This window comes from Tenrec ecaudatus, chromosome 1, assembly GCF_050624435.1.
Source record: "Tenrec ecaudatus isolate mTenEca1 chromosome 1, mTenEca1.hap1, whole genome shotgun sequence".
Taxonomy (NCBI): Eukaryota; Metazoa; Chordata; class Mammalia; order Afrosoricida; family Tenrecidae; genus Tenrec; species Tenrec ecaudatus.
In genome coordinates this window covers 64,693,122-64,719,140 of record NC_134530.1, presented here as the reverse complement: position 1 = coordinate 64,719,140, position 26,019 = coordinate 64,693,122, and the positions used below count along the sequence as shown (strand labels likewise).

General features: G+C 54.5%; 2 protein-coding genes across 2 annotated transcripts in view; one reads left to right on the top strand and one right to left on the bottom strand.

The window, feature by feature from the left end:
* Window positions 1-1,672: 1,672 nt before the first annotated feature.
* Window positions 1,673-18,706, top strand: COL9A2 (collagen type IX alpha 2 chain). The gene is made up of 32 exons (XM_075539343.1): window positions 1,673-1,741; window positions 2,979-3,053; window positions 4,599-4,634; window positions 4,716-4,778; window positions 5,857-5,910; window positions 6,033-6,068; window positions 6,174-6,197; window positions 6,529-6,582; window positions 6,906-6,959; window positions 7,062-7,109; window positions 7,279-7,335; window positions 7,416-7,469; window positions 7,742-7,795; window positions 8,166-8,219; window positions 8,347-8,400; window positions 8,535-8,588; window positions 9,815-9,868; window positions 10,237-10,290; window positions 10,475-10,528; window positions 11,840-11,884; window positions 12,218-12,271; window positions 12,846-12,899; window positions 13,164-13,217; window positions 13,304-13,375; window positions 13,628-13,663; window positions 13,789-13,833; window positions 13,919-13,951; window positions 14,118-14,264; window positions 14,587-14,641; window positions 14,929-15,117; window positions 17,536-17,613; window positions 18,007-18,706. Exons 1-32 carry the CDS (start codon window positions 1,673-1,675, stop codon window positions 18,204-18,206), a joined length of 2,064 nt encoding a protein of 687 aa, XP_075395458.1. The 3' UTR covers window positions 18,207-18,706.
* Window positions 18,707-22,027: 3,321 nt separating this feature from the next.
* Window positions 22,028-26,019, bottom strand: part of ZMPSTE24 (zinc metallopeptidase STE24) — a 32,527-nt gene continuing 28,535 nt past the window's right edge. The window contains exon 10 of the mRNA XM_075554417.1: window positions 22,028-23,828. Coding sequence (XP_075410532.1) covers window positions 23,604-23,828 — 225 coding nt within the window. The 3' untranslated portion in view covers window positions 22,028-23,603. The remainder of the gene's footprint in view (window positions 23,829-26,019) is intronic.

Here is a 26,019-nt window from a genome sequence, read left to right as displayed (position 1 = left end):
CTGCGTCCACTTTTCCCCATTGGGCAAGTGTGGTAAACAGTGGATTCTCAGTAAATCACAATGGACGAGAAATTTATCTAGCACCTACTGGTACTGTTGGGTAGCTGTTGGAATACTATCTGCAAGGTTGGCAGTTCAACCCCACCAGCATCTCTGAAGGAGAAAGATGAGGCTATCTGCTCTGGTAAAGATTCACGGCCTCAGAAACCCGAGAGAGTTGCTCTAAGTCAGCCTCCACTCGACGCCATGGGTTTGAATTGGATTGGTTTGGTTTACTATGTACTGGTGTTGGGTTAGGCATTACCATATTTTGCACATATGTGCCCATATAAATAACATGCACATAGATATAACATTCAGTGAATAGAAGCAAACATAGCAGAGGGTTGTCATGTTTACAGGTTTACAAAAATTGTATACACTGCTTATTTGGTTTCTCATTGGATCCTTACAAAAAAACCCTCCAAACCGCCCCCAAAATAAGAATTACTAGCATTGTACCCCATGTTACAAACGAGGAAACTGGAGGTTAAATTGTTGTCGTTGCCCGTGGTCACAGCGCAGGAGTCTGGATGGCATCCTGGGCAAAATGCTCGGCTGCTGAGGAGAAGGTTGGCAGTCTGAGCCCGTCGCCCATCGGCAGTTCCAAAGAAGCCAGGTGTGACGGTCTATGACCGCCTGCTTCTGCAGCGATTCCAGCCTTGGAAAGCCTCTGGGGAAGTTCTACCCTGCCGGGTAGTCTAACCACGAGTCACACTGGACTGGACCAGAGTGGGCTTGACTTTTTGAGGAGAAGGAGTCTGGGAGTGAGATTGCAAGCACTGTGCCAACATGAATGACAGAACAGGTTGACAGGCAGGTCTGAGAAACCCTGCAGGGGCTGTCATGCGATCAGGAAAGGAATCAAGAAGGCCCAATCCTGGAGCTGCCGGTTCTTAGGGAGCCACAGGGAAGGAAGTGCCAAAGAAGAGAGGGCCAAGAGGTGGGTGAGGACTTCAAAATGGCCAAGGAAGGGCAGATATGCCCAAGACTCCTGTCAGGAGGACTGGCGAGGGGTGATCTCTCTATTGGGGCTGAAGCAGGGAAGAGAAGGGGCGCAGAGAAAAGTTCAGAGGTGGGGTGCCGAGAACTCCCCTGAGTTTGGCCGTGCAGGACAGGGGATCCACAGGACCTCCCTTGCTTTCTTATGGTGGAGGCCTGGTGTGTTTACAGGCAGCGAGGCAGGAGACTGTAGATAGGAGGGGGGTAGGTGCGAGCTAGACCCTCATACAAGGTCTGCCGACCCCTTGTCCTGCTCCGCCAGGGCCTTGGCGGAGCCTGGACTCGTCCGTCTATGGATCGCAGGCCCGAGGAGTAAAGGATGGGGCAGTCAGGGAGCAAGAAGATGCTGGGCCCTGCCAGGCCCTCCCAGAGACCGGCGCTCGGCCTTCTCAGGAACCTCACTTGCCCCTCAAGCGGGAAGCCCGGGGAGAGGGTGGAGGGTGGGCACTGGCGGCTGGGCGGGGCTGGGCGGAGGGCACCGGCCTCCCCTTCCCAGGCCCTCTCAGGTGACAGCGCTGTCGCCCCCGCCCCGCAGTCTGGAGGTCCCGCCCGCAGCGCCCGGAGCAGCCAGCGCCGCCGCCTCTGCCCGTCGGTGCGCGTGGAGCCGTCGCCGTCCCCTGTCGGAGCCACCATGGCCGCGGCGGGCGCCCGCAGCCTCCTTTTCCTCCTGCAGGCGCTCGGTCTCGCCCTGGCGCAGATCGTAAGTCCGACAACCCCCCGGGCCCGCGTCCAGGGTGCGGGGTCTGGGGCCCAGGAGTCTGTCCTCACCCTCTCCTGGCACTCCCAGCCTGGGGAGCCCCTGGAGGCAGTCCCGCCTCGCAGGTCCCCTCCGTGGGGACATCTAAGCTGCACGCCCAGGCTCCGGGAAAGGAGGTGGGGGAGCCGGGGTGCCAGAGGGACCCTGTTCGGAGATGCTCCGCAGCGCCCGGGACAGGCCGCCAGGGACAGACGCTGGCGCCCGGTGCTGGAAGCCAGGAGAACCCAGGTGGCGGGGAGACAATGGTGCCCATTCACGGGCCTCCCTCCCCCGCGCGCCTGCTGGCGGCCGCCCCTCTCCGCTGTCTTCCAAGAACCCACCGAGCCGTGTGCCGGTGATGGCTGGCCTTCGCGTCGCCAGCCCCGCACTTCCCAGCCTGGAGAGCGAGCCGCACCCCAGCCTAGGTCGGGGAACAGCGGAGCTGGGCAGACGGGGAGGGGGGCGGGGGGATGGATGGTGGGGGAGGCTCGGGCTGGGACATAGTACCCGCTTCCCCTGTCCTCTGGCCTTCAGGGCTGGGGGTGACAGAGAGCGAGGGAGGGGAGAAGTGGTCCCACTCATGTGAAATACTGCATTGCTGAGAAAGCGCACCGTTTTCCCTACCACTTCTGATTCAGCGCAGCATCACCACCTCCAGCCGTGCCCCCCACGACGGCGGAAGGGGGACGGGGGTGGGGGGTGGGGGGGGTGTATGTCCCCGAGTGAGGCCAGCCTAGGACCGAATCCTGGAACCACAGTAGCCCGTGACCAGTTCCCCTTGCCATCAAGCCTGCCACAGGCTCACGGCGACCCCCGTGTGTGGCAAAGTAGAACTGGGCCCCAGAGGTTTTCCAGTGACTGGTCGTTCCGAAGTAGAGACCATCTTTTCTTCGGAAGCGCCTCTGGGTGGGCCCGAACCTCCAACGTTTGGGTTGACAGCCAAGGGCAGTTTGTTCCACCCAGGCACTCTAGGGCCAGATGGGTCCAGGTGAGTCCCTTTCGGAACCCGTTTCTTCCACAGCTGGTGTGCAGGATGGGGTCTCAGCAGAGGAATGCTCACTGATACCTGCTACGCGTCTTTCCCCCCCCCCCCCACCAGGGGGAATGCACCCCTGGGACACCCCCACATACACTCCAGGGGCACCTGCAGACTCTAAGATGCTGCAGTGTTTGTAAATTGCACCCTTCCGTGTGTTTCCAGAGAGGTCCGCCCGGAGAGCCAGGGCCCCCGGGTCCCCCGGGCCCGCCGGGAGTGCCGGGATCCGACGGCATAGACGTGAGTCTGAAACCTCAAGGGCGCACGCGCAGGAGGGAGGGAGGGCGGCCAGCCGACAAAGGGCAGCTTTGTGTGCGCGGCTCAGGGGATGGGGGAGGCTGGACGCGCAGTGCCCCGCTGTGGCCAGTAGGCGGCACCGGCCCTCCCCACAAGGAGTCCGTTGTTCTGCAAAATCCTCAAACCATCTCGGAACTGCTGAGCCTGACACGCCAATGGACAAGGAGCTGCTGTTTAAACGACGGCTACAGCTCACAACGAGTCCTTATCCCTCTCTCCTCCCTCCCTTCCCTTCCCGGAGGAGACGCCCAAATTCCTCTTTCTGTCCCTGGTACGCCTGGACATGTCTTCAGGGAGCTTGGGTGTCTTAGCTAGATGGCTGACCAGCTAGGGCCAGACTCGAGTCTTTTCTCTTTGCCTTTTAAATTCCAATTTAGAAACGTCTGGGTTGAACCCTGGTCTCTAGCATGCTGAGGGTTAAACACCCCGTTCTGGAGGCTTCTCCAGATGTTTACTTTCCTGGACAGGCTTCTATTCAACCTGAGGCCCCCACCCCCAAACACAGGCCAGACCCTGGTGCTGCAGGATCCGAAATGCCTACAGGCCTCTCAGGAGGCTGGAGTGGACTGGGCAGCCCTCCACTGAGGGCCCTTTGTTACTGGGGGGCTGTGTTCCTCCTGCCTTTGGAACAGGTCAAAGCTGCTGCTTCACTAGCCCACAAGTCCCTTCACAGAACCCCAAGGCCCCTCTGAAACCCCAAAAAACAAACCCATTGGCATCAAGCAAATAGCCTCACATTTCTTCCTCTGGGTGGCTGATGGCCTTGAACCTCTGAATTTGCAGTTAGCAGTCCAAGGTTTACCTAAGTGCCCCCAGGACTCCTCCAAACAACAACCTCATTGCCAGAGAGCAGATTCCAACTCAAAGGCCCCCTAGGACAGACTAGAACTGCCCCAGCGGGTTTCCAAAATTGGATCTCTTTACGGGAGTAGAAAGCATCATTTTTCTCCCACGGAGCAGCTGGGGATCTCCAACTGCTGACCTTGCTGACTACACCACCAGGGGTCCTTTTAGGTTCCCAAACCACTCGCCTCCTGATGGACCCCTGGACACTGCCCCAGTCCGGCGATCCAGAGGAGAGCTGCTGTTCGCTGGAGGTAGCTCACCTCCTGCAAGTTCCCCTGAAAGGTCCAGGTTTGCCCCGCCCCCCACTTGCCTGAATCTGCGACACCAGCTCTGGAGGGGACTTGGCGCCCACAGCCCCATGTGCAGGGGTCATAATTAGTCTTTCTCATCAACGTCTGGTGTCTCAGACCCACCACATGTTGATTTCATCTTGTTCTGCTTGCTGCCTGGGGTTAGTCTCCATCCAGCTTTTGTTTTGTTGTTGTTTTTAAGGAAAGAGGGCTGTTTTCTTTAAAAGGGCAAGACTGAGGGGACGCAGGTTAGAGAAGGCAGTTGAGGAGAAGAAGCAGTTGAGACAGGACTGTGTCCACTCGGGGTTTCAGAGAGGTGAAGAATGCTGTCTGACCAGCTCTCATCTTGCAGGGTGACAAGGGACTCCCTGGAAAGCCTGGCCCTCCGGTGAGTGCTTGCTCCCCCTTGACCCTGGACCCTTCCGGTGTGCCCTTCTCTGCTAATTTCTGCTTCTTCTTTGTTTTCAAGGGAGCTAAGGGGGAGCCCGGCAGGCCTGGGCCGGATGGGCCAGATGGGAAGCCTGGGATCGCAGTGAGTACTGGAGTGCTTGGGAGGGCCAGTTAGGCTCCACTCATTCTCAGCCGGGTATCTTCACTGTTCTGTTCAGAGCTGGGCAGCTGTGAGCTCCCGACTCACTTTCATATGACCTGAGACACCCCCTGGAACCACACACACATGCAAATAGGGGCCAAGAGGGGGGTGTCTGGTTTCACAGGGTGCAGGTGGTCCCAGTTATCTGCAGTGGTCTCCAAGCATCCCATTCTGTGAGGGACAGCGCCTGTGCTCAGTCTCCAGATCTCTCTCCTCTCCTTCCAGCCAGTTGGCCCCCAGACCCAGTCCTGGAGAGGAACATCATTAACTGATGCCACAGACCCCAGGACGCCCCCACCCAAGATCACGGGCTCTTAGACATAGCCAGTCCCAGGGCCACTGGGGCAGCCATCTGCTTGGGGGACCCAGTTGGGCCAGTCAATAAAGGCAGAAGGAAGCAGAGGTCCCCAAGAGTCACCTCTGCCATGCTGATTCAGGAGGTGGAGCCAGGACTGTGACCAGCCTCCTAGACTAGCGGTTCTGAAGGACCTTTTCTCAGGGGTTGCCCTGTGAAATCAGTTATGATGTAACAACAAAAATAATTTCATGGTTGGGGGTCACCACAACGTGAGGAACCCTATTAAAGGGTTGCAGCATTAGGAAGGTTGAGAACCACTGCCCAAGATCCTTCCACACCCACCCACACCCTCCCAAATTTACAAAGTGCTTCCTACTATAGCCACTCAGAGAGGTGAGTGCGATTAGCCTATTTTGCCAATTAGACAACTACAACTCAGAGAAAGTTGCCAAGGGCAGACAGACCTGTCTAGTTCATGGAGAAGCCTAACCTGGGACACATGAGGCCTGACCTAGGGTACGTCTCTGACCTTGGTTTCTTCCAAAAGACTCTAAGCCTGTCCTGCTTTCCAAGTTACTATGGGCACTGGGGGAAAGGGAAGGGGTGCTGCTCAGGTCCCTGGACCTGCAAGGAGTGTGGTGCAAGGGAGTCTGGGCCCTGCCCTGCCCTGTGGGCCAGAGGGGCTTTGTCCCTCACCGACCCTACCTACTCCATCCACAGGGTTTAACTGGAGCCAAGGGAGAGCCTGGCCCCCTGGGGATCCCTGGAGTCAAGGTAGGTGGCCAGCTAGGACCACAGCCTGGTCCACGGAGGGCCAGAGATCAGGAGCGGCTACAGTAAGGAGGGCAGGGGCCTAGGAGACCTCACCTTCTGAGCCTCTCTTACTGCTTCTGCAGGGCCAGCCCGGGCTCCCAGGTCCCCCCGGCCTGCCAGTGAGTATACCCACAGGGCTTCAAGGGGCACATTGTGGGTAGTGGGTGATCTGGGGTGGGGGAAGCAGAGAGCCATGAAGCCAATCCCCTTCCCTTCTGTTCCAGGGCCCTGGTTTCGCCGGACCTCCTGTAAGTTCTCAGGGTGGAGTGGGGTGCCAGGAGTGCCAGGGAAGGACAGAATGTCCATGGTGGGGGCCGTGGGGGTGGAGAGCAGGTCACTGTGATGGCATCAGGGATAGGTAGACTCGCCAGATGCCCCGAGGCAGCCCACTTTAGGTCTGTCTACCCTCTCCGGAATTCTCTCGTTCTTAAAGTCCCAATGAGTCAGTCTCTTGGGACTCAGTCACAGGGTAAAAGTGGAGAAGGGGGCTTGGGTGCCCTTTGGCACACATTCCTTCAGGCCTGGAATGGCTGACCCTCTGAGAATCCGGGATGAGCATCCATGGATCTCTGCCCCCAGGGACCACCCGGACCTGTTGGCCTCCCTGGTGAGATTGGAATCCCAGGCCCCAAGGTGAGCTCCTGGCGCCCCTCTGCCCACCCTCCCTTGTGCCTTCCACTTCCATGCTGGCAAGGAGTGCCAGCCTCCCACCCGGGAACCCCTCCAGCTTCCCTCCAGGTTAGGCCCCAAGCCCATTCTGACCCCCAGGGAGCTCCTCCAGGTTCAGTAAACGCCCCTCCTGCTAGGCCACCCTGCAGTAGGTCTTTCAGGGAGTTCAAGGGGTGGGGCCATCTCCTGTCAATCAGGCAGGTAGCCTGGAGGGCGGGGCAGCGGCACGCACAGAGGGAGTGGGCAGGGGTGGAAGAGGGTTATGACTTGGGCCCTTTGTGCTGCAGGGTGACCCCGGACCAGAGGGACCATCAGGCCCCCCAGGCCCCCCTGGGAAGCCGGTAAGTGTCCTCAGCCCCGGGGGGAGAGTAGAGTCCTTGGCACAAGCAGGGGTGGGGCAGGCTGGTCGCAAACTTCATCACACATCACACGTATCCACGCAGGGCCGCCCGGGAACCATCCACGGCCTGGAAGGCAGTGCAGATTTCCTGGTGAGCAGGGGCGGGTTGGCAGTTGGAGAGGGGGCAGCCATGGAGATAGGGCCAGTTGGGATGGGTCAGCCAGGTGGGGGGAGGGCAGCTGCAGAATGGGTGTTCTGAGCACTGCCCTGCTAGCCTGAGCAGCGCAGTGACCAAAGGGCCCGTGTGCTTTCCTTCCCAGTGTCCAGCCAACTGTCCTGCCGGTGTGAAAGGCCCCCAGGGGCTGCAGGGCGTGAAGGTGAGCGCTCCTGGTCCGAGGCGCTGGAGAGTGACACAGCTGCCCAGGAGTGGCCTCACCTGCACTCTCCTTCCTTCCAGGGACACCCGGGCAAGCGTGGGGTTCTGGGCGATCCTGGTCGGCAGGGGCAGTCTGTGAGTATGTGGGCTGAGGGCCCAGGGAGGGAGGGTAACTGGAGGACATCCTACCAGGGTCTCCATCTTCCCCTGGGGGTCCCGGGGAGTGGGGGAGGGGCAGAGCCAGAACCGGAGAGGCCGACCTCTGTTCCTGGTCTGTGTTTCAAGAAAGTCCATTCTCCTGAGTGAGCCTCAGTTTCCCCTGCTTTTCTGTCAGCTTTTGGTGGGGAAGGAAATGGGTGTCTTTAGCTACCTGTCTCTCCGTCTGACAGCTCATTGCTATCCCTTAGGGCCCCAAAGGAGATGTGGGTGCATCCGGAGAGCAAGGGATCCCTGGACCACCGGTAAGGACCACCTCCCACAGAGGCCTCCTCTCCCCTGTCTTCCTGGGCGTCCTCTCGGAGTTATTTCCCTGCTCTGGCTTATAAAAGAGACTCCTGTGCCCAGCCTGGACTGGGTGGGGAAGAGGCAAGCGGGCTGTCAGAAATGAGGCCACAGGACCAAGGCTGCCACTCAGAGGACCCAGCTGAGGTCCAGGTCCTGCCACTGTCCCTCTGCCTGATCCTGACGAGTCCCACCCCAGCTCTGAGGCACACTGTCTCCTCTGCAGTGGCTAGGGATCCGAGGGGCTTTGTGAAGATGGAGGTGGAGTGTCTGAGAAGCATCATGAACTTAGCCTTCTAATGGCCACCACTGTCACTTTTGTCTTGACAGGGTCCCCAGGGCATCAGGGGCTACCCAGGCATGGAAGGATCCAAGGGAGAAACGGTAAGGCTGGGGGTGTCCTGCGATAGCTGCCGCCATCTCTGGGGACACTTGTTACTTGTCTGGGGTCAGAGGTCACTTGGTCCCTGCGGTCCAGCCAGGTCTGACCTGCAGCCCTTTCCTCCCCCAGGGCCCCCAGGGGTACAAAGGCATGGTGGGCTCCGTCGGGTCTGCTGGGTCCCCGGTAAGTCTGCTCCTGTCTAGCCGTGCCCCCCCCCCCCCACCACCACCACTTCCAGCCTGGGCTCCTGGGCCTGCAGAGGGAGTGCCCCTCTCTCTGAGTCATGGAACCTGGGTCCCTGCTGTCCTTCCTGCCAGGGTGAAGAGGGGCCACGGGGACCTCCGGGCCGAGCTGGGGAGAAGGGCGATGTGGTGAGTCCTCAGCCACCCCTGTTTAGCCAGGGCTCCGGGGGCCTATCGGATAGGACTCACCCCTACTCACAAGGGAGTTCCTGTGTGTGTGTGTGTGTGTGTGTGTGTGTGTGTGTGTGTGTGAGAGAGAGAGAGAGAGAGAGAGAGAGTGTCTGCACTGGGGACTGGTTCAGGGAGGACTGTCTACATGGAGGCCTTGGGCTGCCTGGTCAACCCCACCAACCCCTGCCCCTCCACCACCAGCTGGCTGCTGATCAAAATGACCCTCCGGGAGAGGCTATGGGAGCTGGTCCCATGGTCACTGGAGCCAGACAATGAAATGCCAGCAAATCATTCATGAGGTTAACGAATTTGGTCTGGATCGCAGGCTTCTCTAGTCTGTGTGTATTTGTTGTGAAACTGGGCTGTAAGCTCCTGTTACACCAGACACACACAGACGTGGACGCGCAGGGTGCCTCGGGCACCCACCTGCCTCCTGGCTTCCAGGAGGAAGCTTGCCAGTCTCAGTTTAATCATTCCTCCTTCCTGCCTGCCCTCCTTCCTTCCTGCCCTCCTTCCTTCCTGCCCTCCTTCCTTCGCTTGGTTGGTATTGTTTTATTCTGATATTTTAAGCAAATCCTTAATAGCGTGTCACACACACACGCACACGCACCTACTTCTGTATCTCCAAAAATTATGAGCCTTGTCTTAGATAATACAATATCATTATCACCAAACTAGATCCAAACTCACTGCCGCTGAGTGGATGCTGACTCAGAGCGACCTTACACGACTGCTCCTGTGGGTTTCCAAGACGAACTCTCTATGGGAGTAGAAAGCCTCAGCTCTCCTCCGAGGAGCTGCTAGTGGTTTCAAACTGTTGGCCTTGCAGTTAGCATCCCAACACATAACACTGTGGCCACCAGGCATAATTAACAATTTCATCATCACCAGGTTGGAGTTCAAAGCCAGCCAGCAGCTCCGAGACAAATCTGTTATTCTTGCTTTCAGAACAAAGCCCACGCATGGCATTTCATTGCTTTGTCTCTATCAAGAAAGGCACTCAGGCTTCCACCCCTGCCCGGCCCAACTGACCCCTACTCCCTCCAGCTGTCTCCAGGGCAGAAAGGTCACTCCTGGGCCCCTTTCCTCCAGTCCCTGCAGTATGGCCTGTGCAGAAGGACCCTGGGACCCAGAGGTCACTGTTGTCCACTCCCTGAAGGTGACTCCATCTGTCTATTTTGCAGGGCAGTCAAGGTGTTCGCGGACCCCAGGGCCTAATAGGTCTGAAAGGAGCTGCTGTAAGTGCCAGGCCCAGGACCGGCTGGCAGGGGGCAAGGTTCCAGACAACTTGGGTCACACCCCCTCTAACAGGAGCCCGGGAATGGGTTGCAGGCGGGTGGGTTGGCCTATCCCTTTCTGTGCCTCAGTGTCTGCACCTGTAAAAGAGGTGTGATGATGTAGGGAAACAAAAGTGTGAATCACTCTTGAGAAACCCGTCTCTGATCCGGGCAGGATTGAGACTCCTCCCCTGCAGCCCTTCCTGCAGCTCCCCTCACCCTGTTGGGGCTTCCCAACAGGCCCAGGCTTGCGGGTACAGAGGGCAGTAGGCAGGGGCGGCAGCATGGCCGAGGCACTGCCCCCTTGTGAGTTTCCTTGAACTTTCCAGGGTCCCCCAGGCATCGATGGCAAGGATGGGACCCCTGGCACACCAGGCATGAAGGTACGAGTGGGGGTGGCTGGTGGGACTGGGGTAAAGGTCAGGACCCCACCCAATCAGCACCAGGAGCCCCATCGCACTGTGCCCATGGCCTTGGATCACGTGTCTCGTGAAATGCCTCAGCTTTCCTACCTGCTCTGTGGCAGCGCTGTGGCTGAAGCTTAATGTGTGCTCTTTGTCTCTCCAGGGCAGCGCAGGACAGGTGGGGCGGCCAGGAAACCCAGGCCACCAAGGTCTAGCGGTGAGTATCTGGTGGAGTCACACGTCCCCCAAATTGCTTCTCTTCCCTGGTCTCCCAGAGAGCAGGCGCTCTTGGCGCACCTCCCCGCGATGGCATGCACAGCTGATGGGGTTCAAATCCGCAGGCTACACGAGCCTTTCAGGAGTTCCTGTTCCCTGCCCAGACCCCATCACCACCTCCAGGGCCCCTCATCCTTGGACAATTGCTCCAGTCATTCTACCCCTCTGTGCTGCCCAAGTAGAATCTGATCATTACGCTGCCAAAACACTTTCCATAACTCCCCCTGGCCTCCAGGAGAATGCCGTTCACTTCCATCTTCCAAGAGTTACGGGTGCCTTGGGTACGTATATCTAAACCCCCAAAGCCAAACACTCTGCCATCGCATCAATGCCGACTCACAGCGACCCTATAGGACCGTGTAGAACTGCCCCTCTGAGATTCCGAGACGGGTCACTGTTCACGGGAGCAGAAGGCCCATCCATCGTTCTCCCACAGGGCGGCTGGTGGTTTCACACGGGTCACTTGGCGGTCCGCAGACCAACGTGTACCCATGACCCCACCAGGGCTTGTAAGTGACGGGAAATTATTTATGAACACGAGTATACAGTCTTTGTCCTTACAGCTCATCTTGGGATCCAAGGCCTACTCAAACCTGACCCCAACCTCCTCCTCCGTCTTCGGCAGCAGCCCCTCCTTGTTCCCCCTCTCCTCTTGGGCTCTGACTCGTATGGACCCTGTGCCCGCAGGAGGAAATACTGCCCGGTCCTGCACCCTCCTCACAGCCTACACTTATAGCCACTCGGCCAGTCCACCTCGTCGAGGGACCTCCTCTTTTCCCCACTGCCCCTCCATCATCAAGCAGGATCTCCTTCTCCGGGACCGCTCCGCTCTCCACGGTGGTGCTCCTTTCTCCCCACTCCCAACAAGTGCTGTCTTGGCTTTTCTCTCCCCAGACTTTGCCTTTGCAGGTCTCCCTGTGTGAAATGGCCTTCCCTTTCTCTGTGCCTTGTCATCTCTGACACCCATTTCCGCCCCACACCTTCCACGAAGGTGGCCTTGAAGCTTGCTGGGCTGCTAGTGTGCCCGTGTGCCCGTGAGCACAGAAGGGTACACCTTTTCCTCGCGGACCTCTGGGAGGCAGGCCTCTCTGTACCCGCTCCTCTCCCACTGGGCTCCGGAGGCCCTGAGTAGAGGGCACAGTCAACTTCATGAGGCCTGGATCCGCCGTCTGCTATTCGGCTTTCCCAAGATGGGGATGGGACACGGAGGGCCCATTGCGCGGTCAGAACTGATGTCACCTTCTTCCTGCAGGGTGTGCCAGGCCAGCCGGGGACAAAAGGGGGCCCTGGAGACAAGGTGAGGTGACTCCAGACTGGGGTCAGAATTAGTCCTATTGGAACAAGGGTTCTTGGAGGAGCCAGGGGCATGGCTTAAAGACTGAAGACCCCAGGCCTCATCCAAAACTCAGTGACCAGCCTGGCCATGGACCCTCGAGTCTAACAACCCCTCCTCTCTGCCAGCCCAGGTCAGGGGAGCCCCAGTGGCATGGAAAATCAGCAGAGCCCACAAAGAACAACATCTCCCCACCTCAGATGGTTCCCGAGTCTGTTTCGAGTCCATTGGGCTTCCTCGAGAGCGTGGGCCTGTCTGGACCACCCAGACTAACCTTAGAACTGTGTTTTCCTGCAGGGTGAGCCAGGCCAGCAGGGCCTCCCTGGATTCTCTGGTCCCCCTGGCAAAGAGGTAAGTCATTGTCCAATCTACTGACACAGACCGTTCCAGGCCCAAGAACCTTGAATGCCTCCACCTGCACCTGACATGGGGTGGTGTGGGGGTTGGGGTAAGGGTGGGGGGTGTAGTAGAGCTCCACCCAGCCTGCGAGGGACCATGGGTGCTAGTCTGGGCTCTGTCACTGCCCCACTAACCCAACAACACTCTCTTATCCTCCCTGAGCCCCCGTTTTGCTGTGGATAGTGGAGTGAGAGTGGAGTTGTTTTGTCTTGGGGTGAGGTCTCCCCAGCTGACCAGGCTGACTGGGGCCCAACAGAGCCATTCATTCATTCATTGATTCCTTCTGTGAACATGCACCAAAGCCCTGTAGTGTGTTAGATACTCAGGCAGACGTAGTCCCCTATGCACAGGGAGCGTCCAGTTTAGTGGAAGAAAGAGGTTAAGCAAGTGTGTACAGGACAGCTCATTGCCAGTGTTTTGGCTCCCGGGCTCCTGAGCACATGCATCCTGGACCTGGGGAGGGCGGGCTGGCAGGGTGTGGAAGGGAGGGGCTGGACAGGACGACTGTGGTGTCTCTGTCCCCCAGGGAGAACCAGGGCCTCAAGGAGAAATTGGTCCCCAGGGCATCATAGGACAGAAGGTAAGTGCCTGGCACAGCGGTCCCTCCCGCGCAGGGACTATGCCCCAGCTGGTGCTGCTCTCACTGGCACCAAGACCTGCTCCCTCCCAGCGCAGGGCAGGCCACCTCAGCCTGACCCTCAGTTTGCCAGTCTGTGAAGTGGAGCAGAAGGCCCTCAGGCCAGTGACAGCAGGCATTGAGGCCAGCGGAGCTCGGGGTTCACAGGGGCTGGGGCCTGGCTGCCCCTGCCGGTCACCCAGGCACCACCCTCTCTTTCCCTTTCAGGGTGACCAGGGTGAGAGGGGGCCAGTGGGGCAGCCCGGACCGCAAGGTCGGCAGGTGAGCTCAGGTTGGCTAAGGTCAGGGCTCGGGGAGCACACTTGGACACCTCGTTTTATTTATCCCTCTGTTTTCCTACCCCTCAGGGCCCCAAAGGAGAACAGGGATCCCCTGGAATCCCAGGGCCCCAAGGCTTGCCAGGCATCAAGGGAGACAAGGTATCAAAAGGGGCGGAAGGAGCCCCTCAGACCCTGTAGGGGGGTGGGAAGGTGGAGGGGGGTCATTAAAACATCAATACCTTAACAAAGGCAAACTGCTTCAGGGACGTGGGTGCTCGGTGTACCCTCTTCAGATTTCCAAACGTGTGGAACAGATGACCTGGGGTCAGCCCTACAGACAGAGGTGTGGCCCGGGTCAGAGTCGGGGGACACCCTGGAGCGCCCCACGCCACTCACTCCTCTTTCCTGCAGGGTTCCCCAGGCAAGACGGGCCCCCGCGGCGGAGTGGTGAGTACATCGCCTCCCCAGCACGCATCGCGCCCCCACCCCAGACCAAGTCTCCCGTGGGGGGCCACCCCCTTCTCTCCCCATCAGCTGGCGACAGACCGCGGACCTTTGTCCTTTCTCTGCAGGGCGACCCGGGCGTGGCCGGCCTCCCTGGAGAGAAAGGCGAGAAGGTGGGTGGGCTTGCGGGGTGTGGGGTGGGCAGGCGGTGGGGGGGAAGGGGGCCCCACCTCCTCACCGTGGTTCCTGGGTCTGCAGGGGGAGTCTGGCGAGCCAGGGCCCAAGGGACAGGTGAGTCCTGCAGGTCTGGGCGCGCAGCTCTCCCGCCTCCCCCTCCCCTCCAGGACCCACCCCCTCCCCACCGCTGCCCCGCCTCTCCTTCCTCCACCCCCACCTCCCCTCCGGCCTGAGTGGCTTCTCCCCACGGTGGCACCCGCCCCGCCCCGCCTCCTCGCAGCAAGGAATCCGCGGAGAACCTGGCTACCCTGGCCCCAGCGGGGATGCTGGCGCCCCCGGCGGACAGGGCTACCCCGGACTCCCGGGGCCACGAGGAATGGCTGGCGACAGAGGCGTGCCCGGCCTACCCGGGAGACAGGGAGTGGCGGTGAGTTGCTATGGGGGTGGGGGTGGCTGGGAGTGGGGCTCCCCGGGGCTCCCCCACGAAAGGGTTCTCCAAACCTGTCTTTGGGGTGCTGCCTCTTCCCCCAAAGGCTCAGGAAGTTCCTCAAAGCTGACTGGCTTCCCTGAGGTTGGTGCCAAGGCCCAGGTCAGAGAAGATGGGTCTGATATTAAAAAGACCCTCCTAAGAGGAGCCTGCTCCCTGATACCCTGATGAGAGGAGGAGGGGTGCACAAAGAGCAGGGGGCCGGGGTCATGACTGGCAGCTCAGGGCTGACTTGCATCCTGAAAGGCCCTTCTGCTCTCAGGGCCGAGATGCCAGTGACCAGCACATCGTTGATGTGGTGCTGAAGATGCTGCAAGGTGAGGGGAAGTTCCTTACCCCACGCCCCCACGCCCCCTAGTTTCAGTGCATGTCCACCAGGCAGGAGCCTCTCCCCATTGCCTTGTGGTCTTCCTCATTCAGGGCACTGGGCGCACATCCCAGCTCTGCCTCGCAGTAGCTGAGACCTGGGCCTCTGACTTCAGTAGCAGGGTACCTGGGGATGGAGGGTGCGAAGGAGCATGGGCTTTTCTGCTGCAAACCCAGGGCAGGGGTTGGACTTGGAAGTGAGACCAGCAGACCCCTCTCCCTCCCCCATTCCTTCCAGAGCAATTGGCAGAGGTGGCCGTGAGTGCCAAACGGGAAGCCCTGGGTGCAGCTGGAATGATGGGCCCCCCAGGGCCCCCGGGCCCCCCTGGGTACCCAGGCAAACAAGGACCTCACGGACACCCTGGCTCCCGGGGGATTCCCGGCATCGTGGGAGCCGTGGGTCAGATTGGCAATACAGGGCCCAAGGGTAAGTGTGAAGTTAGTTCTGCAGTGATGGGGGCAGGTGTCAGGGGCTTCTTGCTGGCTGGCTGTCCCCTGGTTGCCATCCTCTTCCCAAGAAGAGCCGCAGGCATTTCATCTCAACCAGGTTTTTCAGGGAGTGTGCACTCCTAGGCTTTCTGACCCAGTAACTTGCTGAAAATTAACATACTGGTCTTAAACAAGGGTTATTTGTCCCCCGTTTTTGAACTTGGTGGAAGCTTTCCGACATCTTTCCATGTTCTAGGAAAAGCTTCTTAACCCCCTGATGGGGCTGTATAACTGAATGGGGGGAAAGGTTTCCAACAGTAAAAGGTTTCTCAACCAGCAACGACCAACATTTAATTCAAAATCAAACGTGCAACAAATCCGAGATGCTTCTGGCAGTGTGTGCCCATGCTGCAAATTCCTGGGCCCAAAAGGGGAAGTTTAAGGAAAAGTAGTAAAGGCAGGTTCTGGAGTGACAGACCAGTCACTTTCCATTTGTGCACTTACGGCAAGTGACCTGTGTCTTCATCTCCCTGGGCCTTCGATTGATCTAAACCAACCGTGGGGATTCTGTCTAGAAGTGATTTCCATGCAGTTCTTAGTTTACTGCTTGGCACACAGACTTGCAGTTGTTGGGGTGTTCAAGCTTACCCTGAGGCGCCTCAGAAGAAAGTCCTGGCAATCTACTTCTGAAAAATGGGCCATTGAAACCCTGAGAGAACAGTTCTACTCAGACACATGTTGAGGTCAACATGAGTCGGAATCCACTCAATGGCAATCAGTTTGGCCGTAATTAGATGCTTTCCTGTAATATGTTTTAATAACGACAGTCTTCAATTCAAGGTCTGGGACTTCATATATAGTCCCTTCTAACTTTCTGATGAAACTAGTACAGAAACTCCAAACCAAAGCCACTGCTGCGGAGCACAACCACCGTATAGGACATAGAACTGCCCTACAGGGGATTTCAAGGCTATTAAAAATTTACACACACACACACACACATATGTACAACCATTTTACCTTGGGGGGGGTACTGAGTAAAAGTTTACAGACGAGTAATAGTCATTTTGTTTCCTGTCACTGACCAATCCTCACTGGAGTATTGCTTACCTACTTCCTCCCTGTTTCCATCCCTTCTTTTTCCCTAATCCCTCTGGACTTTTTTCATGGATAAATGCTGCCCTTTTGGGCTCAAAAGAGTTGTTTTAAGGTATCCATACCTCCCTAGAGCTATTGTTCCCCCCTTTAGACCTATTGTTTGGTCACACTGAAGTCATGGGGCTGAATGCATTGCCAGGCCTCAATGGCTACTCAAGGCCATAATTTCAGGGGCTCTGCAGTCTGTGACCAGTAAGCTTGATCTTTTTAATGATTTCGACTTTTGTTCTCCATTTTCTCCCGCTCTATCCAGATCTTTCTACTTTCAGAGTTTTCGGTAGCGGCACCAGCTAGTTCTGGTCTTGGTGTTGTGGAGACCAACATTTGTGTGGTCCATTTGTCCATTGGGCAAACTGCTTCCATGTTTCCTTGATTTTCTTCACTCTTCTTTCTTCTGGACAAGAAGCCAGAAGGTGCACCTCAGCTGGCTGCTCACAAGCTGCTAAGACCCCAGTCTTAGAAGTCTTACACCAAAATACGATGCAGAACATTCACTGTCTTTGTGGATTGTGCCAGTTGTCCTAGGTGTCTGAGACCATGATCCTGAGGCCACAGGCCTCATTCCCTCAAGACGTGTGGTTATATCTAAGTTTTCATAACTTTGCCCTCTGTATGCTCCACCACCTTCATGGAAACACTTGTAGCAAAGGTAAATGCCTATACACCAATGCCCTTTGTCAAACTTATATCTATGTCTCTGTCTGTGGGTGTATGCCCACTCTCCTTCCCACACCCAGGGGACAGCAGGGTTGTGCATGTAACGGTATTTAGCTCTGTTGCCTTGAACTCTTGTGCTTCTCCCAGTGTCTTCCTTGGCCTCCATCATTTTCGACTTCTCACTGCAGTTTTCTCCTTCATTCACGTTTACACTTGTCTACCCCAAAGCCAGTGATTCATGCCCCGGTAACTATGAAAGAATGTTTCTTTCAGTGTGAGAATACTCCCTCACGTCCTCCAACAGTGGTCCCATACACTATCTGTCGAGGACATATGCCAAGTCGAGGAGCTGCTGGATCATGGGGTATTTCTGGGTATTCTTTGTTGAAGCAGCCTGCCACACCTTCCTCCCATGGAGTGACTGCTGGGTTTGAACCACTGACCCTTTTGGCTAGCACCAGGTTACTTTAACCACTGTGCCACCAGGGCTTAATCCAAGACTAGAAGTTAATGTATATGTGAAATAGAAAAGAACTAGCGAATAAAGTAAGAAAATCACCTGCCAATTCTAAAAATTGATGGCTCCCATCTTTCTCTGCAGGAAAACGTGGAGAGAAAGGTGATCAAGGAGACATGGGTCGTGGGCACCCCGGGATGCCTGGGCCTCCGGGGATCCCAGGTAAGACCTTGGCCCCACCCAGCTGCAGGCCTACTTGTGACTCTGGGCTCTAATGACCTGTGAACACCTGGATCCCTTCACAGCAGCCTCATACTCAGTCACCTGGGGACCCAGATGGCCCACTTTGCTTTAGCCTCCCTCTGGACTTCGAGCCTCTTCTGCTGGGAACTGGACCAGATTCCTAGAACTTGCTGGGAGGCCAGGATCTGCTCCCTGGCTGGGAAGGCAGGGGCCTTTGCTCGCAGGGTTCACTGATTGGGACTTGGGAGTAATAGACAACCACACAGGACTCACAGAATCACCCCGACCGAGTCCTCATTCTCCCAACCTTGAAAGAACAGACTTAAGAATTCCAGGGCTCTGATCTCCTGACAGAACGTCTCCCTTACACAGGTCTCCCTGGCCGGCCTGGACAGTCAATCAACGGCAAGGACGGGGACCGAGGCTCCCCAGGGGCTCCAGGAGAGATGGGTCGCCCTGGCCTGCCAGGTCCCGTGGGGCTGCCTGGCTTCTGTGAGCCTGCAGCCTGTCTTGGAGCCTCAGCCTATGCTTCGGCCCGCCTTACAGAACCGGGATCCATCAAGGGGCCGTGAGCATCCGGCCAGGACACAGACCAGCATCCAGGGGGAAAGAACTAGGTCCCCTTTGGGTGGGCATGCACTCCAACCTCCAGCCCAAGAAACTAATTTTCCTATAGGACTTCTGTCTTTGAGCAGGCGTCTTGAGGAAGAGGACATTCTAAAACACGGGGGAAGGGAAGGGAGGGGCCAGCATCAGAGTGAAAGGCCACCAGTCAGGGCGGTGCCCCTGGGGTTGAAGCTCCCAAGCATGGAGGGACTTTCCTTCTCAGACCACCACTCGGTGGTGGCCAAATCGCTCCTGACTCGGCCGCCTCCCATGGACCATCTTGGCCTTGGGGCAGGTGGACTGAAGTCTCCACCATCACTCCCCCCTGGACTTCCTGGGGGGCTGCTGATGGGAGGCTACCATAAGGTGGCCATTTCAAGCCAGCTCCACTACTTCCTCCCTACCTCCTGAGTATTTAAACACCCATTTCCCTATCTCCATGCACGACCCTCCTCCCCAGGTCCACTCAAGCAGTCTCTAAATAAATGCCCCAACTTGGGTACAAACCAATATGGGAGTTGTCGGGCTTAATTTCGCAAGGTTGGGGGTGGGAGGTGGCTCCCGAGTCTCCATGGCCTGGGCAGGAGGTCAGGGAGGGAGGGCAGTGTGGAATACCTTCCTCTAGGCACAGCCTGAATTTCAAGCACTCAGATTTTTCTATAGGACTGGCCTGACTTGGTAGGAAACGTGGGAATAACTAACGGTGGAATCAGGACCATGACCTGCCAGGTAACCATGTGCAGATCCTTTCTGAGCCTTTGCATAGCTGTAGCAGGGACCAAAGGGGCCTTATTTAGTTGAGTCTAAAACACACTCTGTCATGCCAAGGCCTGGCACTTGAGAGGCCCTCCATGCATTTTGGCACTCAGGGTACGGTGGGCCCGGGAGAGGGGTTGGGGTGAGAGTTTAGAAGGAAGACGTGGCTCGGGGTTCCTCAATCAGTGAGAAAACCAGATACAGACCTGGATGATGGGAGCAGAAATGACACCCATTCCGCTGCTCTCACTAAGGGTGCTCCCAGGGGAGATGTGAAGCTGACTCAGTTTGGATTTGTACCCTCCCAAGGTCTCCCAGCCCCAGAGCTCTGTGTGAGGGGGCATTAACGGATCAGATGGGGGCAGCAGTAGTAGGGCAGGTATCTCTCACCGGTGCGTTTGACGCCCTCAGGAAGCACTCTCCGAGAAGCATGGAACCTGGGCCGGGCTGGTTGTCCTGGTAAGACGTCCTACAGGTGAATCTCCCTGGAGGGAATGTTTCATTCACTCCCTAGTGGTGCTCTAAGCCTGTGAAGTAGGGGATTTGTTTGCCCAACTTACGGCTTTATCCTGAGTAAAAGGAGTCAAGAATTTAGCAGGAAGTTAATATATTTTAATTAAGTGAATGTTTACGTTATTGGGATTAATATCCAAATACTTGAGTTGGACACAAGCTCCTTGCCTTTCTCTCTGGGCTCAGATCCCCCCCCCCCCCCCAGCCTTTTCCTTTCGTTTCTAAAACGCCCATGCGTTCATACAGTTTGCATCTGCTGGTCCCTGGAGTGCTGCTCCCCTCCCCTTCTGGGTCTAACTGTTTGCAACCCTAAAACGTGGGTGTGTCCTCTGGGATTCTCTCCTTGTCCGACCACTAACTGGCTTAGGCACTTTCCCCCCCCCCGGAAGTGCTGTCGAGCCGGTTCTGACAACCGACCGTAAGTGCCACAGAACAGAATACCGCCCAGTCCCTGCCATCCTCAGTTGTTCATATGTTTGAGCTCATCGCTGCAGCCACTGTGCCAACCCATCTCATTGAGGCCTTTCTCCTTTTCCTGCCCCTCCACTTCACAAGCAGGGTGCCCTTCCCCAGGGACTGGCAACATGTCCAAAAGTAAGTGAAACGAAGTCTTGCTTTCCTCTATAGTTTGTGTTAATTGCAATCATAGCAATTATGCAGTTAATATTATCACGATTAATAAACATGGGTATTGAGCACACCACCCTGCGAGGCAAGCTTTGCTGTTTGTCAGTCTCACTTCTGCCTCCCTTTCTATTCGGAGCTGTCTGATTTGGCTTCTAGTTTACCTTGTTTTCTCGGATCTCTCTGCTGTTTCTCTTCCTCCCTGCACATGAGGGTGGAAACACTTTCTGAAATCACACTATTTCTCTCGCTCCTCTCATCATCTCACCCAGTCTGAGGCTTTAAATGCCACCAATACATAGCTCCACAGGGAGCCCTGGGGGCATCATGGTTACATGTTGGGATGATATCCGTGAGGTCAACAGTTCAAAACCATCAGCTGATCTCCAGGAGCAAGAGGAGGCTGTCTACTCCCATAAAGAGTTACAGTCTTGGGCACCCACTGGGGCAGTCCCACCCTGTCCTACAAGATCACCATGAATGGAATCGTTAGTGATCCATCTCCAGCCAAACTTCTTAGATAATCTTCTGCCAAAACCACCCTGCATAGTAGTAGGCAGTTTTTCCATCCATAAGCCACCCCAATCTGGATGGTTTGCTTTCCCTCCGGATGGTTTGTAGCTGGATACACAAGTGCTTTCAAGTTACTCGTTCACATCAGCATGGTTTCAAGTAAAACCTTTTGGATATACCTTCAAATTGTCATTTTGTGCAGCACCTAGGGCAGATCTTAAGGCCTTCAATTGGTTTTCGGCTAATTTATATACCAAAAAAGCCACATCAAGTGTGTATGTGTAGTATCCAGAAGTAGATGGAAGATACTCAGCACAAGAGCTCAGGGAGGGGGCCAGGCAGGCTAAGTGGACCCATGGCATCAGTCTCAGAAACTGCGCCTAAATCAGAGTTTACTAACAACTCTGAGCCGGCAAAGGGCACCTTGGACACAAGTCAGTACATTCACGCAACAGACTACTTAGAATTTAGACACCAATCTTGCTGAGGTAGTATGCCATTTTACCCAAGGCTTTGAACTACTTTATTTCTGAATATTCACCAAGTAACAAACAGGGTGCAGGGCGCTTCTTCGTTCCTCCTTGGTCAGGAGCTCAGGAAACAGCTCCTTTGGGCTCTCTCTGCCCCTCTAAGGAGCCTTGATGGCATAGTGGGTTACAAGTTGGGCTGCTAACTACAAGGCTGGTAGTTCAAAACCACTAATCAAGAGGTCGTGAGGTTGGGAGGGGGGGGGAAGAGGAGCTGATACCAAGGGCTCAAGTAGAAAGAAAATGCTTTTAAAATGATGATGGCAACATATGTACAAATGTGCTTGACACAATGGATGTGTGGACTGTTTTAAGAGCTCGCAAAAAGATGATTTATAAACAAACAAAAAAGAAGAGGCTTTCTACTCCCTCAGAGATGTACAGTCTCAGACACCGGCAGGGGCAGTTCTCTGTCCTATCACCTCACTATGAGTGGGAATCCGTTAATTGCAGAGTTTTGTTTGTTTCTGCCTCTGGGTTCCATAAGCTGCGATGACCTGAATCAAAATGGCCACAGATTAAGAAACTAATCACTGGTGTCACGTTCAATGAAGACCAAGAAAGAGGGCTGGAGCAGACCCGGCAGGTCCAAGACAACCTGAGGTCATGGCAGTGGAGGAGGAAGGGTTTCCAAGCGGGAAACATGGGCAAGAACGAGTGCCGTGCCGGAGTGGAGCAGGAAACACACTGCCGAGGGCTCTGGGGGTCAAGCAGGAGAGTGGCAGCGTCGTGGGCACCACTAAGCAGGAGGGCCATGCTTCACCCAGCAGTGCCCGCTCCTCCCTCGAGGATGCCACAGGTCCATCCAGGTGACAGACGACACACATGCTTTCTCAAATTAAAGACAAAGTACGTAAACCTCCATTGCAATCTTTACTGTGTCACGTACGTGTGCAGAACTGAAATGTGTCTTTAAAGGCACAGAAGGAAGGAAAGGCAATGATCACAGCGTGAATACGCACAGGGAGGACACAAGCAAGGAGATTAGAGGCAGGCGCTCCTGTGTGCCTTCGCAAAGTAAACCAAGCAGCAGTCACCTAGATTTTCATTTTAAAAAAATTCTATTTCCATATAAAGACATCACTCAAAGGTCAGCTGAGCAAAAACCCCAGGGCACTCCGGTGACCCCATTTTGGAATCAATGCCCAGAGGTAAACATCAAGGAGTGGGGACTCCTAGGCACAAAGTGAGTTCTTGCTCAGAGCGGCGAGGGCCTTGACGGAATCGAACATACGCCGTCCGTAACTGCAAAAGAAACCTCTCACGACATCTGCTTTGAAATTAAAAATAACCTGCATAGCAAGAATGACAATTTCAAAAGTGGAATAAGACCCAATTAAATGGTACTTATGACTTACTGATAAAACATTCAGAAATTAAAAACTCTTCTGTCCTTAAAATTTTGATAGAAAACAATTTTCCTAGAATTCCACCAGAGATTCCGCAGTTTTCACCCGTGTGTCTCTGAGAACATTTCTTTCGCAGGCTCTGCCATTTGTGAGAGCACAGCCTATTCAATACGGCGCTTTCTGCTCAGCGAAAGGACGCGCACGTTATTCTCATTTACTCAGACGAGAAAAAGCTGCTTTGAAAAAGACCGGCTTCCCTGCTGGGATCACACCCATCCCGTGGAAAGACTGAAGTTCTCTTAAACGATCACAAGAGAAAGATACACTGATTTAAACATCCGACACGTGGCAACAAACGTACAAATGTGCTTGATACAATTGATGTGTGGCTTGTTATAAAACTGTAAGAGCCCCCAATAAAATGATTGAAAAAAAATCCTAAACATCATCTCCCATTTCAAAGCACTATTAGACACTCTTGGTCGAAGTGTCCTGCGAGAGAACACAGAAATTAGATAAAATAGTATGAGCATATTCCTAACAACTTTCATTTAAATAACATTGACTTTACCTACTAAGATCTTTGTTCCTTATTTAAAACACTGATTGGCCAAGTTAAATCATCACAGTATGAAAATAAAAATAAATTTCAACTCCGGGATGAGCACAATGATTGGGCCCTCATTTCTGCCCTCAGAGAGGACCCAACTGCAGCCCCTTTTAAACGCATGCCCAGGTCCCTCAATACCTTCTATGCAGATTCCATATAAGTGTATAATTTAACAAGGTCTGAATATTCTCAAATAATTAAAAAGTCAACAATGAGCAGAGGTCAAAGATAAAAGAAAATTATACTGTTAAAGCATGGTCTCAAAGTTTCACCCAGTGTTTTCTTTAAGAAGTGTATCGTTAAAGTCATTTTTAAAATGAGGTCTTAAATGCATTTAAACCTGGGCTTTTCTGTACGTAAGTCATTTTGCTGGAGGGGGAAAAAAGAAAATGTTAAAACACATCAAGAGCTAGAACACACTGCCAGAACAGAACGCGTCGGAAATGTCTTCGGCCGCAGGCCCTGGGCATCTCAGTCTTGCTTTGTGTTTTTCAAAGCTTGCAGTCTCTCGAGCAGCGGGGGGTGAGAATAATGCCACATGGAAAACAGCCAGTCAGACACGGGGAATCCCAAGTTATCTCTGTTGAGTTTGATGAGAGCAGAATCTAAGTCTTTGGCCTTCCCAAGCTGCTTGGCAAACGCATCTGCCTGAAACTCGAATCTGCGGCTCAGGACCGTGAGGCAGAAAGACAGGACCTGAAAAAGGACAGGAGAGGGTTTAACCGTGCCCACCGTGCGGCTGTCACTAAAGAGCACGCTCAGACACTGAGGCAAAGGAGAGAGAAAATCTGGTTTAGGATAAAACAAAGAGCAGGCGAAAGGCAAGTCGGCTGGGTCTTAGAGAGCCTCATGCCCATGGAAGAGCTGTTCCAAAGCAAGTCATTGATTGTTCTTCTCCTCCCAAAGTGACCAGCAACGCATATCCACGCGAAAGCTGTCCTTACCCCAAATACGCATTCTTGAGAAGGGGCCATGCCAAGATTGCCCGTATGTGCAGAGGAGGAAAGCCAAGCTCAGAGAGGTTACATGACTTCCCTCAGGTCACACAGCCCTCAGGTGGGAGTGCCTCTCAACACTTCCCGCCACCACCCTCCAAGTCAGTGTCACTCCACCACCTTTCCTGCTCTGAGTTCTCTCCCTTTACAGGATAACGACAAATACACACCGTCGCCTCTAACAATAATCTCAGAGCAGAATTTTCCAAAACAGTGTGAGCCACGAGACAGCATCACTAGAATAAGCATACAAGGCTCTCAATGCGACAACTAGGAAGGGGCAAATTTAATTTAAGAACATCAATTCTGAGGGAAAAACAATTACTTTGTATGTTATCCTTAAAATACTTAGGCATAAAAAAAGTTTTTAAAAAGCAAAAAACCCACCTTGTATATGTCCACTTCATATTATCAGTATCAAGTACTGAGTTTCAAAGTAAAGTCGGGGTGTCCCTGATAGCGCCCTCAGGAAGGTTCAAAGCTAATAAGAGAATCAGTCTGCAGTCTCTTTTTACATTTTTGAATGTATTTTTGAGGACAGAAACTAACAGGTTCCGTGGATTTTATTTTTGTTGCTCAAATGGTCGGAGTTCTTCTGTCTTCCTGCCTTTAGCTCCTGACCCTGCATCCCTGGCAAAGCACTCCTGGAACCCGTAACACAGAGGTAAAGATGTAAACGGAGATTAACTTGCTCAGCTGCATGGATTTGCTCGGCTGTAGGTTTGCCACATGCTTCTTCACAGGGCAGTTGCCCATTGGCCCAAGGAAAACGCCTCTTCCCTCTGAGGACACCTTAGCCTCTGACACCAAACGGAGGAAGCTCTGCTCAGGCATCTAGTATTCTGCAAACAGCTCCCCTGGGCTCCTAGGTTTTTAGAGTACCTGCTAATGTCTCTGTGGTTTAATCCTCACACCTTAAGTCCCCTTTATCCCCCAATTCCTCACAGGCTATGAAGTGAACTCCACTGAATATATGGAAACAACCCATCTTGAAATGAGATACCACAAGGGACATGCCCTAAAGCCGCTCAGACCTTCACGACTGAATGGCTCCTTCTACCCAGCCAAATCTTGGAACTCCTACTCAGCCAGCTTGGTCATCTCGGCTCCTAGTCCAGGGCAGATTAAAGGAGAAAACTACCAAGGGGAAATGCCCATAACTGAGAGTCACACTGAGAGTCACACTGAGAGTCACACTGAGAGTCACACTGAGAGTCACACTGAGAGTCACACTGAGAGTCACACTGAGAGTCACACTGAGAGTCACACTGAGAGTCACACTGAGAGTCACACTGAGAGTCACACTGAGAGTCACACTGAGAGTCACACTGAGAGTCACAGGAATGACCAGCCTGACAGTAAGGAGAGGCAGAAGAGGGGGGGGGGAGGGGGCAGGGAGAGAAGAAAAAGGCACACAGCTCAGCGTGCTTGGGACATTACTGAGGGTAGCAGAGGACAATGCACTGTTACTACAAAGTGTTCTGCATCCACTATTTTAAGCAGTAATAAACTATAAGGTAGTTTATGAACATTTTCAATAAAAGTTGTGATAAAACTGAAGCCTTTTGGAGTGTAAATATGATTATTCTCAGTTTTCTGGCAACTTTTTTCATGCTATACAAATAAGGCTCTCCATTTTTCCTCCCTAGGGGCCATATATCCGTCATTTTATTAAAAGGAAAAATGGAATTCATTTACCTTATCTTAAAACCTTAAAGCCACGACTGCCCCACTAAAGAATTCTCCTAAATGGATACCTAAGATCGCTATTAGCTTCTTTGGGAAGTCTTACCAAATAGCATGAGAAGGTGCCAGTGTTGGATTTGGTAATATGAAAGGACTTCAAAAAGCTCATAGAATTAAGAGTGGATTTTTCCCATGAATTCTTTGTT